At 46.5% G+C, this 16,775-nt stretch overlaps 2 protein-coding genes across 2 annotated transcripts; one reads left to right on the forward strand and one right to left on the reverse strand.

Moving 5' to 3' along the window:
* Positions 1 to 3,538: 3,538 nt before the first annotated feature.
* LOC117833874 (polyol transporter 5) lies at positions 3,539 to 5,929 on the reverse strand. The gene has a single exon (XM_034713471.2). It carries the CDS (start codon positions 5,174 to 5,176, stop codon positions 3,713 to 3,715), a length of 1,464 nt encoding a protein of 487 aa, XP_034569362.1. The 5' UTR covers positions 5,177 to 5,929; the 3' UTR covers positions 3,539 to 3,712.
* Positions 5,175 to 8,045, forward strand: LOC140220301 (uncharacterized). The gene is made up of 2 exons (XM_072290322.1): positions 5,175 to 5,182; positions 7,212 to 8,045. Exons 1-2 carry the CDS (start codon positions 5,175 to 5,177, stop codon positions 8,008 to 8,010), a joined length of 807 nt encoding a protein of 268 aa, XP_072146423.1. The 3' UTR covers positions 8,011 to 8,045.
* The last annotated feature ends 8,730 nt before the right edge of the window (positions 8,046 to 16,775 follow it).

Consider the following 16,775-nt stretch of genomic DNA (forward strand, 5'->3'; position numbering starts at 1 on the left):
ATATACTCTTCTATGTGACAATTCACAATTTTTAGGAAAAAGAAGATGCCAGAAGAAGTGACAAGAAAAAACGCAAGCATAGAAAAATATCCGTACAAAACATAGAAAAAAAGGTACTCCATAAACAAAAGTATTCTCTTATATTTTTATTAAATATTTTTTTAACACTTGACAAGTTCTTTTTTAGGATGAATATATCAGCAATTCAGATGTCATTAGAGATGAAAACCTTAGTTCATCCAAAAGGTCAAAAAAACATCTGAAGAAAGGTGTTCGGCTGAAAAGGAAAAGCAAAAAAGTTGTAATGCAGACAAACACTTCTACTACAACGGTATTTCAACAAACAAAAATGTCATTTTTGTATTTGGGTAAATACTTAATTAGCACTTAAATAATTTATGCAATCTTAGGAAGAAGATGGCAACAACTCAAAGATGGTTATTAGTGATATCCAAGGTTCAAGCAAAGGAATAAAAACAAATCCAAAGAAAGTTAACCAAGAAGGAAGAAAAGGCAAAAAAGTTATGAAGAAAAAAATTCCAACTACACAGGTATTGTAACTAACAACGGTTCATCTTTCCTATTTTGTTAATTAGGTCTTCAATACTGGATAAGGTTTTTATTTTGGTAGGAAGGACATACCAATGACTGGGAGCTAAAGGGTCACAACGAAAATAACTTTACTGCCAGTGAGTACAAGAAGACCCTCCAAAGGAAGAAATACAAAAAAAGAAATGTAATTACAGTACTAGACTCAGATGAAGAATGCATGGAAGCTAAGAGACCGAATGCAAGGAAGAGAATATGTAAAATAGAAGATTCAGATGAAGAAAATGAACGGTATAACCATGAGGAGGTATGGACATAAAAATTTATTATACTTTTACCTCAAAAAAAAGCTTTTCTGTATGTGTAACAATATTTGCAAATTATGCAAAAACATGATGACATTATAATAATAGGAATTTTACTGCACAAATGAACAGAAACTCTAAGAAGAAATCGGATTATACTACATAGTGTTACCTGATATATAATATTATTTTAAAATTTTTGTAGGAGCAGGAACCAAATGAATTTGATGGAGATAGTAACACACAAAGAACCCAGAAATTTAAAAGGAGAAAACAAGAAGGCAATTCAAAGGAGATGAATATGAAAATATCAGATGAAGAGGTAATTCAATTCGCATCTGTTGATGAACAAATACTCTAAGAAGAAATCGGATCATACTTCATAGTGTTACCGGATATATAATACTATTTTTAAAGTTTTTGCAGGAGAAGGAACCAAATGAGTTTGATGGAGACATTAAGACACAAAGTATCCAGAAATTTAAAAGGAGAAATCAAGAAGGCGACTCAAAGGAGATGAAGATGAAAATATCAGATGAAGAAGTAATTCAATTCGCATCTGTTGTCTGACCTTTACTAATCTTTAGCATTAATAACGATAATTTGAAAATTTGCAGAGCAAGCATGAAACTGGTGTAAAAGAAGTAAGCGAAGACAACAAGAACAATAAGCAAACATCTCCATACAGGTCAACAAGGATTAGGAGAATACCTGCAAAATACAAACAATAGGTATAGAATTATTTATGTATAATACAATTACAATTTTCATCTTTAAATTCAAACAAGTTAACTAACCTCATAATATTACTTAAATCTATTTGGAATCAGATGTTTGATCGAAGATGTCTGGACGAAGTTTCAGAAGCTACTAAAGCACCCAAGCACCTTGGAAGAAGTAGAAAATAGAATAGATAGGATTAGTTAACAATATTATTTGTAGTCTATTAATAAAGGTACTATTTGATCATAGGAGAGTTTTGTAATAGCAAAAATATATACTGTTAGGGATCAGTAATTTAAAAGAGAAAACAACCCAGTTTGTGTTTACCACATGTGCACTGGGAAAAATTCATTGGCACAGTGGACAAAACTAAATAGCGCAGAGGCTGCCACGTGAACATTTGACTGGCACGGCATGCCCACTATAAGGTAATCGTGTTTGACGATTTCGTGTCAAAGAATAGGGATCTCAAACTGCTGCGTTGCTGTACTCAGTGGAGAAAAAAAGGAGAGAGGTGAGCTGTTCAAGCGAGGAATCAAAGTTAGATTTGATGGATTAGCTGATGGTACTGTTGTGGATTGGATTGAGGGACTTCGGATGTTTGGGTTTTTGGAGAAGCGAGGGACTGGTGGTGTTGTAGCTGCTTGCAGAACAGGGAGTAACGAACTTTGAGAAGATGTTGCTGCTGCTTTGTTCCCTGTGGATTGGTTGGACGAGGTGCACGAGATAGAGATGTCCTTCTGTAGTTGGCTCATGGAGGAAAATTGGAGCTGGGCAGTTGTTGCTGGCGTGAGGAAGAGGAGAGAAAGAGAAGGAGCAATTATTAGAAAAAGAGAGATAAAGAAGGAATCAAGTCGGCATGCTAGATCGATGCTAAGCCCATATTGAATAGACTATGCACCACTTAAATCGATTTGTTTCCAAAAATATAATTTCATAGTTGGTACACCTATATGACACAAGCACAGGACGTGCACTTTAATCAATATAAAAGATGGCTGCTATACACATAGATAGTTCAGATGATGATTAAAAATTCTTACATGAACCATAAAATATAAGAGAGTAATAATTAAATAATTTTGATTATTAGCTAGGAGTTTAATTTCTAAATAATTTTTAAATACAATATATTTTAAAAATATTAGCCCGTGCGGGAGCACGGGTTGCCTCCGCGTTAGTTCCCACGAGACAAGCTAGAAAAAAGAGACAAATTCTCATAAAAATTAAAAATGTCAAACACTATTATATTTTCTAAAAAGTTACCCACCACTATTATTGTGAAAATATTCAAAAACGAGCTCTAAACCTATATTTCAATTACCGAGCTTAGCTATTATAAAAAATAATCTAAAGTAACTCCATAACCTTCATCCAATTTACTAATACACATCATTATAAAGTATAACTTAAAATGTCATTCTAAAATTTTATCTATGTTATCCACGTATGTCATTATTAAAAATAACCTAAAGTAAACATCTAAGTCTTAATCTAATTATGTTCATGTGCATCATACAGAAATGTCAAAAAGTAAATTAATATATGATTTTAAATTACCTATTTATGTCATTGTTAATATAAAAATACTAAGTTAAAGTATATACACATGATGAGTGCCACCATTTAGACCATTTATACATGTATGTGAGGAATCGATGAAAAATATTGATTTGTATGCTAAACATAATGTATGGAGGATTGGAGGTGTGATACAAAATGGAAAAAATATGAATATGGATGAAAAAGTGCATTGAGTAATTATTAATTAAAAATCAATCACAACTGGACAAAGATAGGTACATATTTATATAAGTATTATGTTGAAATATTGAAAAATAAGAGAGTAGTAGGGAAACAATTTTGATTATTAGCTAGGAGTTTAATTTCTAAATAATTTTTAAATACAATAGCTTCTAAAAACATTAGCCCGTGCGAGAGCACGGGTTGATGGACTAGTGTATGGAAAATCAGGATTCAGGAGAATCGGTAGGAAAGCTTCATACAAACTTTCTGTTTGAGTAGCAAAGCTTCATACGAAGTGTGGTGATAATAATACTGCTATCACTAACGTCGGTAAGATCGATCCACCAGTAGCAGCTGACTCGCACCATCCCATTATTGGTCGATGATGATCACTTGGAGAACAGCTGGTCCATGTCCTCCAAGCTCCGTCCTCTCGTCTCCGGGAGCCGCACATACACGAACACCCACGCGGCCACAGCCGCACCGGCGTACAGGAAGAAGCACCCGGCCATGCTGATGGTGTTGGCGAGGGAGATGAACGTCATGCTCAGGACCCCACACGTCAGCCGGTTCACCGCCGTGCCCAGGCTAGTGCCCCGCGCGCGCAGCCGGAGCGGCAGGATCTCCGCGCTGTATGCCTGCGCCAGCGGGCCGAGGCCGACCGAGAACGCCGCGACGTAGGCCAGCAGGGACGCGACGCACGCCGCCGCCACGCTCGCGGCTGTCGTCACGCTGGCGGCGCACAGCGTGATCGCCAGCGAGGTCAGCGACACGGCGATGCCGGCCGTGCTGACGAGGAGGAGCGGCCGCCGGCCGACACGATCGGAGAAGAGCGTGGCCACGAGGATGAAGCCCGTCTTGACGACGCCGACGGCGACGGTGGCGGCGAGCACGGATCTGTTCGACGAGATACCTGCTTTCTTGAGCACCAGCGGTGTATACAACACGATGATGTCGATGCCGGAGGCCTGGTGGAAGAATTGGAGGGCAAGAACGTCGGTGAAGATCCGCCGGATCGTCGTCGGCGATGATGGCCCGGAGAGCGGCAGGTCCCTCCGAACGCCGGCGTCGTCATTGCCCTGCGTCGCCGCGATGGCGTCCTTGATCTCCCTGAGCCGGTCGTCAGCCTCGGCCGGCGTGTCGGATGTGCGAGATAGCACCACGCGCGCCTCGGCGTCGCGCCCGCGCATGGCGAGCCAGCGAGGCGATTCCGGCATGGCGAGCACGCCGGCCGCGAGCAGCACGGGCGGCGCGACGCCGGCGGCGAACATGGCGCGCCAGCCAAAACGCGGCGGCAGGCCGGCCAAGGCATAGTTGGAGACGTAGCTAAGAAGGATCCCGGCGTTGACGAAGATCTCCGGCAGAGAGGAAAGCATGCCGCGGGTGGACGCCGGCGCGATCTCGGCGGCGTAGACCGGGGCCACGACGACGGCGAACCCGACGCCTACACTGGTGACGGACCGCGCGGCAAGGAGCGCGGCGTAGCTGCCGCCCAGAGACATGGCGAGCGCGCCAGCCATGAGGAAGGCATTGGCGAGCACGATGGTGCCGCGGCGGCCGACGGCGTCCGCGGCCCAGCCGGCGGCGAGGATGGAGCCCAGCATGAACACGTTCATGGACCCCGACAGCACCTCGACCTGCTCGTCGGTGAGCCCAAGGTCCTCCCGAATGAACAGCTCCGCGCCGCTCATCAGCGCGAGGTTGTAGCCCATGAGGATGGTGGTCATGGAGGCGAGCGTGGCGCAGACGAAGGCGAACATGTTCCGGCGCGGCGGCTCCGGTGCTGGCGAGGGGAGCAGCGGCGCAGCGATGACGACATCGGTGGCGCCGTGGTGCTGCTCCGTGGAGCCCATGGCTTGGTTTGTTGGCTTGTCGCCGGTGAGGACCAACGACCAAGGGGAGGACGAAGTGCAACACTACGGATAGTGGCCTATAGTCCAGTGTCCCACACTCTCGATCACTGAAACTGTTCCAGTGAAGGTCACCTTGCAAGCTGTGCAATTTAAGCTCAAAATTATAGTCCTATGAAACGAAAGCATATCTGAAAAGGGGGATCAAAGTGTTTCCACTTTGCCAAGGAAGAACATGAGCGTGATCCTATGAAAGAGGACGAGGACAAGCATGCGAAGCCAGTGGTTTAGTGCTGATGAGAATGACAGTGATTATCACCTAACACAAGATGAGGGGCCCTTGCTGACACGGATGCCACTAGCTCCGCTCTGCTGCGTGTTATCGAAGCTGAAGGTGCCGTCATGGAGATGGAGGCATCCGATCCGAGACGCGCAGGAGAGGGTTCAGAGTGACGGAGGCGCCGGCGGCGTTCCGGCGAGCTGAGGCGATGAATGATTGAAGCGGATCATGGACTAGAGACGGCTACAACATGCAAACATGAAAATTTACAAAGATTGCAATACCTGTCAACAGAAGGGTTGGAACTACCTGGAATGCACAAAGATGAGGTAAAAGGACTAAGGGGGCGTTTGTTCTCTTTACTTATTTTTAGCACGTGTCACATCGAATGTTTAGATACTAATTAGGAGTATTAAACATAGACTATTTACAAAACCCATTACATAAGTGGAAGCTAAACAGCGAGATGAATCTATTAAGCCTAATTAATCCATCATTAGCAAATGTTTACTGTAGCAACACATTGTCAAATCATGAACTAATTAGGTTTAATAGATTTGTCTCGCCGTTTAGCCTCCACTTATGTAATGGGTTTTGTAACTAGTCTATGTTTAATACTCCTAATTAGTATCTAAACATTCGATGTGACGGGTGCTAAAAATAAGCAGAATGAACCAAACCAGGCCTAAGAAACACAACAACGGAAGCTTTGACACATGCACAAGGGTAAGAAAAGCACGGCCAAAAACGGAAGCTTTGATACCAGTTTGAGGAATGTTCAGAATTGGGTGTGGCTCCTTGCTGACAGGAAAACTCGATGCTTTTCTAGATACTCAGTTGTTCAGATTGGGAGATTGCTGAATGTTCGGTTCAGATCCTTTGTTGCCGAGATGAGATTGCAGGCGCAGAAGGAGGATCAAGTTTGAGCATTGGGACAGAGAGCCAGGCAGGGCCGGGCATTTGGCAGCCAGTACAGGGCCAACAAAATTTGTTTTCGTCTCGAGAGGGACTCGATTCCTAATCGTTCCGATCCTGGGTCGTGACGCCACGGCTGCCCTTATAAGAGTTGGAAAAATCAAGACCTATACGTGTAGTTGAAATTTCTTCAAGATTTTTTCCTGTTGAAATTATAAAGACATGATGACTGTTTTCTCAATACAACTATCGCATATCGCCTATAGTTCTGTTGACCATTCCTGTGACTTTTGCCTTGAACCAAGTTTTTCGGAATATTTAATTAATTGCCACAGTTAGAAATGGCACATCTTCAAAAGCCATTGTTAAAAATTTCGCTTACAAAATTGCCACGGGAGAGAAGATGGAGTAACGGAATCGCCCTTTTTGCACTCGTGGCGCGACATGTCAGCGTGGCACGCTGGCCGGGCCACGAGAAAAGACCCTAAGGGTAATCTCAATGGGAGTTTCATAGAGGTTTCATACACATTAAATACAGTGACACATCAGCATATGTGATGACATGGCATGATAGTTATGAAGTGAGAGAGGGAAGGAGTTTTATCAGGATGAAACTATGTATACACTGTTTCCAAGACTATGAAACTTGCATTGGGGCTATAGAGTTTCATTTCATCTAACCATATCCAATCTCATGCCTCACAATTAAATATCATGGTCATCCTATAAAATCGTGAAATGAAACTATGCACTGGGACTTTCTATTTCATTCATGAGAATACACCTCATGGGATGATGTGGCATCCTTGGAAACAGTGCGATGAAACCTTACACTGGGACTAGCCTAACTGCCCTGTCTCCACTGCGCCTTCCTCGCCGCCTTTCTCCTCGGCGTCGTCCTCGTGAGCCCAACGTCCCGCTAGCGGCAGCATTAGAGGATGAAGACCGCCACCTCTACAAGAAGATCCGCCACCTCTCCTCCGCCAAGGATGACAGCGCAGACGACGACGGGTCCTTGGCCACCAGCTCGGAGGACCATCTCGTCGGCGGCGAGAAGGAGGAGGGGGAGGAGGTGGTGGTCGAGGCGGCTGTGGCCTGGACGGCGGACGACGAGCACAGCATCCAGATTATCGGCTCGCTGGAGCTGGAGAAGCTCATGTCCAGGCGCAGTATCCACCGGAACCTCATCGACCTCGGCGTCCACATCCCCGCCGTGCTGACCAAGAACCGCTTGGACCTCCATCATCATCATCATCATCATCATTGCGACGACACCGGCTCGGCCCCGTCGTTCCTGCTCGGCCAGCACAGCAACCCCTTCGATTTCCCCAAGATGCAGATGAGACGGCACGAGAGTTTCACCGCCGGCGCCCCCCCCAGGCCATCGCGCTTCAGGCCCTACTTCGTCGCCGACGTGCCGGAGGGAGGGGGCGGGGACGCAACCGGCAGAGACAACTCCAACTCCTCCTCGAGCACGTCGTCCTCGGCGGCGAGCGACCACCACCTGCAGGCTCAACAACAAGCCGCAGCAGTCAGAGTAGAAGACGAATGCAGCACCCTGGACAGCAGCTTTTGTAAACAGAGCTACAAGCTTTCACTTTTAAATGCTCAAAAAACAGTTCTGTATGGAAAAACTCAGTAGATGCACACTCAAATATCCTGACGAGGCCAACAAAATCATCAGAATGTTCTCAACTTTACAAACCGGAACTGGAACACCCCGCTATCTGAAACCTTGGAATTTGATGTTACCCTCATATGCCTTGACAACATCTGGCACATCATGAGCTTCGAGATGAACTCGTCGGGGAGTCCAAGACGGCGCAGGGCATCATGTTCTTCTCCAGGTCAGCGTGAAGGATGCGTGGGGTGCGGGAGATGGCGTCACGGACAGCGGCGTCGGTGCCGAGGACACCGCGGAGGAACTGGACGCAGGGGACAAGGTGGTTGTCGAGGCTGCGCGTGAGGAGGATCAGCTCAGAGCCTCCGCGGCCTGACGCCGAGGGAGGCGAAGAGGTCGAACTTGGGGCGGAGGATCCGGTCGGGGTCGAGGGTGAAAACCACCGAGGCCCGGCGGACTATCTCGGTGATGTCCGCGTCGGTGAAGCCGTAGCTGCGGAAGAGCGCGCGGACGGCGTCGGCCCTGTCGGTGGAGCGGATGCCGTGGAGGCGGGGGAGAGCCCGCAGGAGGTCATGTTGGAGACGGTGGCGAGGCAGGGCTCGGGTGGCGGGGCGCTTCGAGAGCAGCCGAGGAGTAGCCGTGGGAGAGGAGGGCGTCGATGGGGTAGGGCCGACGGCTGGGGTCTGCGTCATTTCTCGTGGCCGGGCCAGCGTGGCACGCTGACATGTCGCGCCACGAGTGCAAAAAGGACGATTCCGTTACTCCGTCTTCTCTCCGGTGGCAATTCTGTAAGCTATTTAATGGAGTAGGCTAATTTATGTTGGAATGTGGCATTCCACAACTTTCCAAAGTTTAGATATAAGCCTATCTTAAATTCATGGGGTGGGAGATGGAAATTAATTCTATAGATTATGGTTATTAGAATGGAATTCAATTCTTATAGCACGCTCTTGGACTCGCTTCTCTATAGTAGAAGTGCAGCATATAAGTATCTCTCCCATATCACCAGCTATAATATACAACTATATTCCACATATAATTATATTAGCTTAATTAATTTGTGTCTAAATTATGATTATTAGGATGAAATTCAATTCCAATGATCCAAACGGGGCCTAAGCGAAATTGTGAAAGTGGTTTTCGAAGATGCGCCACTTCTAACGATGGCAATTAATTAAATATCCCAAATTTTTCTAAATTGAAGCTGCCGAAGTCCAACTTCTCGCATCTTGCCATTTCCGGTGGCAATAATCGCCGCGCTTCCGTCCGGCGGCTGAACTGCGGCACCCGGTGCTTGGGCGCAGCTCGTGGAAGGGTTGAACAAATTATTGCGAGTTTGTAGCGCAAAATTCAGGATCCGTTACAGGGAAGCTCTGATCAACAATTCAACATCGTCATGTGTTTGTCTCTGGCAGCCCTGGCAGACAGTAGCCATCAGCATTGATGAATGCAGAGCTCAGAGCTACTTCACCTTATTTTCTTGAATTTCCTACGCCTCCACAGTTTCATGGGTAGCTTAGCTATCAGATTGGCACTCCAAGGTAGTTGTCTTGGTGAATTTCAGATTGCAAGTTTGCAGAATGTTCAGAATTGAGTGTGAACGTCCAGGCTCCATGCTGGCAGGAACACCCGATGTTCTGGTACTAGTAGATATTCAGCCATTCAGAATGAGAGCTCCTGAATGTTCAATTAATATCCTATTTCAATATGAACAGCACATAAGAGAGGTGCAGACTTGATGACGTCGAGCTAGAGCGACACTATACCAAAAACGATTTCTAGCGTGCTGACGGACGTGATTGGCACCCGCAGCACAAAGCTTTCCTTGTGCCGTCAGGCGAGCACCCGCCAGCACAGTGGTCACCGTGCTAGCGGGCGACACAAGCACCCACCAGAACAGATCACCCCATCTATGCTGGCGGTGAGCTTATGTCGCCCGCCAGCACAGAACCTACCATAAATGTCTCAGTTCATCTTCTTCCTCACGCAACCTTTCATTTGGAGCTTGCCCGAAAGGAGCTCGGGAAAAGCCTCCAAAACACCAAATTTATGGGGGAAGGTTTTGCTATTGATTTCCTTGGAAGAGATGGTTATATAAAGTGAGTTTGCGCCATTCCAACCTTCTTTTTCAACTTCTATTCATCGTACCTTGCTTCATTAGCTTGTCATCCAGATTTAGATCTAGAACTAGGAAAGAGAGGAGGGAAGAAAGAAAAAAAAATAGAAATAGATTATTTTTGTGAATAAAATTCTATGGTCATATTATAACCATCACAATACTATGTTTGTCATTTTAATGTAATATAGAATTGAGTTTGATATATCTTTCCTTCTTATTAATTATTACATCCATTGTTTTAATTAATGAAGTTGATTATATGCATAATTGAGTTTGATTTTTCCTTTCTTATTAATTATTACATCCATGGTTCAATTGGTTCTCATTTAGGGTAATATAGAATTAGATTTTGTTATATTTTTCCTACTTATTAATTATTACATCGATAGTTTCAATTAATGAAGTTGATTGAATTAATATATAATTGAGTTTGATTTTTTTTATTCTTTTTATTAATTATTACATCCTAGGTTTAACCGCTCGTGAAAAGCTCCGAAACACCAAATCTAGGTTTAACCGCTCGTGACAATTTGGATGACCTATTTCTAATTTTGATAGTCACAACCATATTTTATTTGAACTGAACGTTCCAGTTTTGTTGAACCACATTTGAGAATTTATGTCAAGCTGACATGATATAGAAATACATTGGAGGGAACATTACACATTAGGACTGAATATTGGGGGCAATAATAATCCTACTTTGATTTAGATTACCTTTTATAATGTCAGAGAGGTCGGTAATTTAAATATAAATTTAGGAGATTATTTTATACTATTGTTATATATAGTGGCATAGGTGAGTAATTTATTAGAAAGAGATAATGGATCCAAGGGATAATAATTAGAGCTACTGAATTGATGTCATGATGTTCTGATTTTTGTGAAATATTTTAATACCTTTTTTCTAGTGCGTAATGAGGCTCCAAAAGAACCCTCTAGTTAATAATAATAAGATTTCATATTAGAACTGAATTATGTGTCAAATGTGTTTCAAAGTGGAATATTCAGTTCCAAATATTGTTCAGAGTTCAAGCTGTCAAAATCAAATTATAAAAAGGCCGGGGTTCTAAGTTGTCACGGTTGAAACAAATGCAGGCTTGCTGGGAAGGTTGCCGTTATCACTGGCGCCTTCAGTAAATTAGGCGAGGCAATTGCCAGAAAGTTCGTCGAACAAGGCGCCAGGGTCTTGCTCGCCGACACCAATTACCGCTCCTGCGAAAAGATAGCAGAGGATCTCAACAGGACCTACAACCAGACCCATAACAATGCCACGCAAGTGAAAGTGGCTCGCGCAAAGTTCTGCGACGTCCGCAAGCCGGAGCAGATTCAGCGAGCGGCCGGTCGACGAGGCCAGGATAGCCTATGGCCAAGATCTCGACATCTTCTACAGCAACGCGGCGATCAACGACAACAAGGTGCCTCCCATTACCCGCGAAGTCTTTGAGAACACCACTACGGGATTCAGAAACCGGGCACTCGGCAAAGCCCTAAACACTCGGCAAAGAGGTTCGCCGAGTGTTGTCCTCGGCAAACTTCCTGCCGGCAAACGCTAAGTTGTCAAGTGTTTTTTTGTCGGGCACTCGGCAAAGAGTTGCCAAGTGCCAAAAAATACTCGGCAAACTTTTTCGAAAAAATATAAACCCCCCCCACCCGGCCACCATGCCCGCCACCATGCCCGCCGCCGGATCCGGCGCGCGGCCTTGAGGGACTTTTGGTGGCACATTTTTAACCCGGGACTAAAATCACTTTAGTCACGGGACCAGTATTAACCGGGACTAAAGGGGTTCGATGGAAAGTCAGTTCTTGATAAGGAAGGTGAAGAGAGGGCCGCGTGGAAATCTGACACCAACACCCCCCTTTTGGGTGGGTGTCGGTACCAGATTTTCTAGCTGTTACAATCAGGATTAAAGGGGGACTTTAGTCCTTGTTGGTCCAACCAGATTAAAGCTCCGCCGCGGTAGCTTTTGGTAGCACATTTTTAACCCAGGACTAAAGCCACTTTAGTCACGGGTTCAATGTTATCCGGGACTAAAGGGGTTCGATGGAAGGTCAGTTCTGGGTTCTGGGATGATAAGGAAGGTGAAGAGAGGGCCGCGTGGAAATCTGACAACGACCCCCCCCCCCCCCCGGGATTGGCGTCGGTACCAGATTTTCTAGCCGTTACAACTGGGATAGGAAGGGGGGGCTTTAGTCGTGATTGGTCCAACCAGACTAAAGCTCGATGGCTTTTGGTACAAATGGTCAAAGTTACATGAAGAAGTTAATGGCGATAAATATTTTGATACATAGGGTTCCAAACGTTATATTTGGCCTTTTAAGTTTTCATCGTTGAAATCCACAACATGCATTTACGGAGAAACACCACAATTTTATTTGTTACAGCATAAGTAAGCTACCGGTAGGGTAGAGTAGATCTCAATACTACCGGGTTATATGAGTGCTGGGAAGAAGGTTCCGATCATTATTCTTTCAAGGAATGCCACCTTGAAATACCACCTGCAGGCAAAAGGATCACTGTATCGTCGTGGCTGCATTGGAGCGCTAGCAGCAGCCAATGATCTCAATTAGAGGCCGTCGCAAGGCGACGCGTAGCACCAGCACCTATAATCAATACAGTAGCCTTCGACGTTGTTGATTCTTCCTTCGCTTTTGCATGAGATAGTGCAGTCCACTTCGTTAATACCATGGAAGCACGGCCCTTCGTAAGTGCCGCTCTGGTAGTGGTCGCAAGCGTAGACCCCAATAGACGCCAACTCTGTTATAAATAGAATTAGGGCAAAGTATTCTTTAATTTTTGGGATAGAGGGACGAGTAGTATAAATGAACGTCGTCAATCAAATAATTAAAGGTGCGTATCAAACGACTTTTAGCTACTCCTTCGTCCTAATTTATAGGTACTAATTAATAGTATTTACTATGTATCTACACATAAACATATGTGTGTGTCACTGATTGCCTAAACGGCCGTTTAATCCGTTTGGACAGCGTTAAAATGCTAAACAGAGGCCTCCCGTATTGTTTAGGTGAATTAAACGGTTGGACCGTTAAAACCGACTAAACCGTCTGAACATAATCGAGTTAAATGTGGTTATATGAGCTAAATGATCATTTAATTCATAATTTAGTCGGATTACAACTACCACAATCAATACTAAACTAATTAGTATCATAAGTATATGAAGTGTTATGACTTTCTAACATATTTGACTTTTATATACATAAATATGTATATTTTAGGTCTAAACGCTAAGTAAAGGGTGACCGACCGTATACCGTTTAGCGTTTAGGATATAGTTAAAATTATGCATATAGAAAAGCTAAAATAATGTATAATTTGGAATTGATCTATAATTTGAAACGGATGGAGTGCAAGATTAATTAAACGACATCACCGGGCGTAGTTCATGCACATGCACACGTACGTACCGCCAGCGGCCGCCATGACGACGAGCAGGAGGACGGCGGCAGAGAGATTCTTTCGTGAGGGCGCCATTGCTTCCTTTGCAATCACTTACATGTCCACGAGCGAGCATATATACACAATCTTGATGAAAAACAACCATCACTACCCGACGGGCGGATCCATCGGAATTGGCAAGAATGCCGGCCGCTACGTGCGGACGCACCTACGGCAGGTACGTCATGAGTGATTGAGTGTACCTGCTTACCTCAATCTCCTTGTCCAGTTCCATGAGAGTGATCGAGACACATATATCAATTGATTCTGTGCTCTTACTTTGCCCGGCAGTGTTTGCTCTTTTAAAATTGGTGCCAAGTTTTTACTTGCACCAATATAATGTTAATAGAGCGCTGCTAGCGTCGGGATGGCGGACGCTCCGTTGCAACATTGAAAACAAAATATCTGTAACATTGACAATCTATACGTGCAACATTGAAAAATATACGAAAAATCTACCTAAGTCGTTTGACTGTGGAATAGAAAAATTCCCACCGTAATATATATGAACATTATGTTTCGTGCAACATTCATAGTGAAACATGCGAAAATAATAGTTGCAATATCGAAAATCAACTATTGAAACATATGTATCTCGAACTGTCAGATTTTTCTTTTATTCCGGACGTCCGATCCGCTAATATTTGTACAACTTGTAGAACGAAGTGCATAGTTGATAAATCTGGACAGATAATATCCGTGCCTTTGTCACCTCTCTGTGCCCAACGCACTTGAGCATCTCCATGTGTGCACTACGAACAAACTACCTGCATAAAAGTGCGAGACAAAGACGCAGACCAAGAACACAGCTAGCTGTGTGCTAAAGTCTAATAAGGGGTGTTTGGATATCCCTATTAAAGTTTAACACCCGTCACATCGAATCTTTGAATGTTAATTAGGAGTATTAAATATAGATTAATTACAAAACTAATTGCAGTACAGAACACTACATGCATGCTCCCAGCGCCTGGCCCCCTGCACATTGCGTCTGGCGCTGCACCCCGGGCCCACACCTGTTCCCTAGCAGTGCCTAGCTTTTCCCCTGGGCCCACGCCTGCCCCGCACAGCTGCCCCCGCGCTGACCCCTGCCGCTCCCTCACACAGCGCCAGCACCCGGCCCCGTGCGCCCGAGCGCACGCTTGCGACGCACCGCACCAGCGACGCCATGCCGCGACGCCATGCCCTGGCCACGCTCACCACCGCTGCGCTCCCTGGCCTCGCTCTTGCACGCCGCACGCCCCAGCACGTCATGCCAGAGCGCACCTGCACTCCCGCCACTCGCCGTGTGCCCGTGCGCACCACGCCCGCCGCACCCCAGCGCTCGCAAACGCGCCGTGCTGTAGCCCCGCACACCAGCACCCGCACCGCGCTCACCACGCCATCCACACGCATCGCCGCTTGAGCACGCCACCGCGTCCTTGTTCACCTCGCCGCGCGAGCACGACCCTGCCACGCCGCGCACACAGAGCTCCACTTCGCCACGCCACCGCCTTGTGCGCTTCATGTGCCCGAGCATTCCAGCTACCTTTAACTCCGCCGTTCCTGTGCAACGCCCGCCAGCAGCCCCTTCCCCCTCGCCTCCAGCCTATAAAAGGGCCTCCACTCCGCTCTCGACTCCACCATCGAGCTTCCCGGCCAACTCCCCTCGCTCCCATACTTCCAGTGCTGTTCCCGCAGTCTCCTGCCGGCCGTCACGGAGCCACCTCAGCCCAAGGTAAGGAGAGGAATCAAACCCCCTTGGCCACTACGCCAAAAATGATTTTTGCTGGAGGGCGAAATGGCTCTATGCTAGCACGCATAGCACCTACCAGCAATTTTGAGCCAGCACAAATGGCTCTATGTGCTTGCGAGTGCTCGCCACAAATGGTTGTACTGGCAGGTGGTTAGGTAGCCCGCCAACATAGTGATTTTTTAATAATAAAAAACACGGTCGCCCATAGGCCACCGATCGTCCCGCAACTTCCGCCGCCCGACTTCCTGACCCTGCACAGCCCCGCCTTCACGCTCCTAGGGCGGCCTACGTCCTCAAACCCGTGTGCCGCTAGGTCCGCTAGCAGCTCCACCACGGCGCCGTACTCCTCCGTGCACGCGCCCGTCGCCACGCGGTGTTCCAGCGCGAGGCAACCCATTGGCAGGAGCTCGTTCAGGTCCAGCTTGCACGCCACCACCGTGTGCAGCGCACGCGAACGACTCCGCGACGCCAAGGAGGTAACTGGCACGAGCCTGCCGCTGGTGGCTGCCCATGCCGCCCCCGCCCGTGCCGCCACCGTTGGTCGTCCATGCCACCCCTGCGCGTTCAGGCACCCGCGCCGCCGCTGGTGGCCACCCTCGTTGCTGCCGGGGACAGGGACAAGCCGGCCGCTGGGGGAGAGGGAGGAGGAATCGACCACCGGGGGAGAGGGAGGTACCGTGCCGCAGGGGGAGAGGGAGGAAGGGCTGGCCGCTGGAGGAGAGGGAGGTGCCGCGCCATCGGGGGAGGGGGAGGAGGAGCTGGCCGCTGGGGGGGATGAAGGTGTTGTGCCGTCGGGGGAGAGGGAGGAGGAACTGGCCTAGTGCCGGAGTGCCTACTGCCATGCCCTCCTGTCGCCCTTGGAAGATTTAGAAGATGGTCGGAGTAATGGACAAGGAGAGACGGAGAGGAAAGGGATAGGAGGGGAGGGATCTAGGAATAGAAGGTTTAGACCAATGGGAGAACTCGATTTTGGAGACATGGATCGCTGGCGTGGCGGAACGTGTTTCTTTCGTAACCTTATAATGAAGTTTTGGGCTGCTAAACGATTTTAAATGAAATATTTGTCAACTATAAAATTTTATATCTCATTAAGCACTACAACTTTGATATAAAGATTGTTTGCATTCAAGGTCATTGTGGACAAAGGTCATGGTAGCTCATGCAACAGATCATTTGAAGTCCTCATGGCAGTACTAAATGGGTTGTAAATTTTGATTGCGTAAGCCCAGAAGATGTCCACAATGATGCTTTCTACAACTACCAACATCAAGGTTTGCAATGGACTTTTGCTAACTTCAAAGCTAGGAGGAATGTTATTCTTGCTGGAATATTATTCTTGTTTCAATTAAGTAGAAAACAAAAAACATGATTGTGTCTTTGAAACATGTTTAGGACACAACACATTACTTTTATCATCTTTTGCACAATAACAAATGTGACTTTTGGAAGACAGCCCTCCTCTAAACTTGTACAAC

Source organism: Setaria viridis, chromosome 8, assembly GCF_005286985.2.
Source record: "Setaria viridis chromosome 8, Setaria_viridis_v4.0, whole genome shotgun sequence".
Classification (NCBI taxonomy): Eukaryota; Viridiplantae; Streptophyta; class Magnoliopsida; order Poales; family Poaceae; genus Setaria; species Setaria viridis.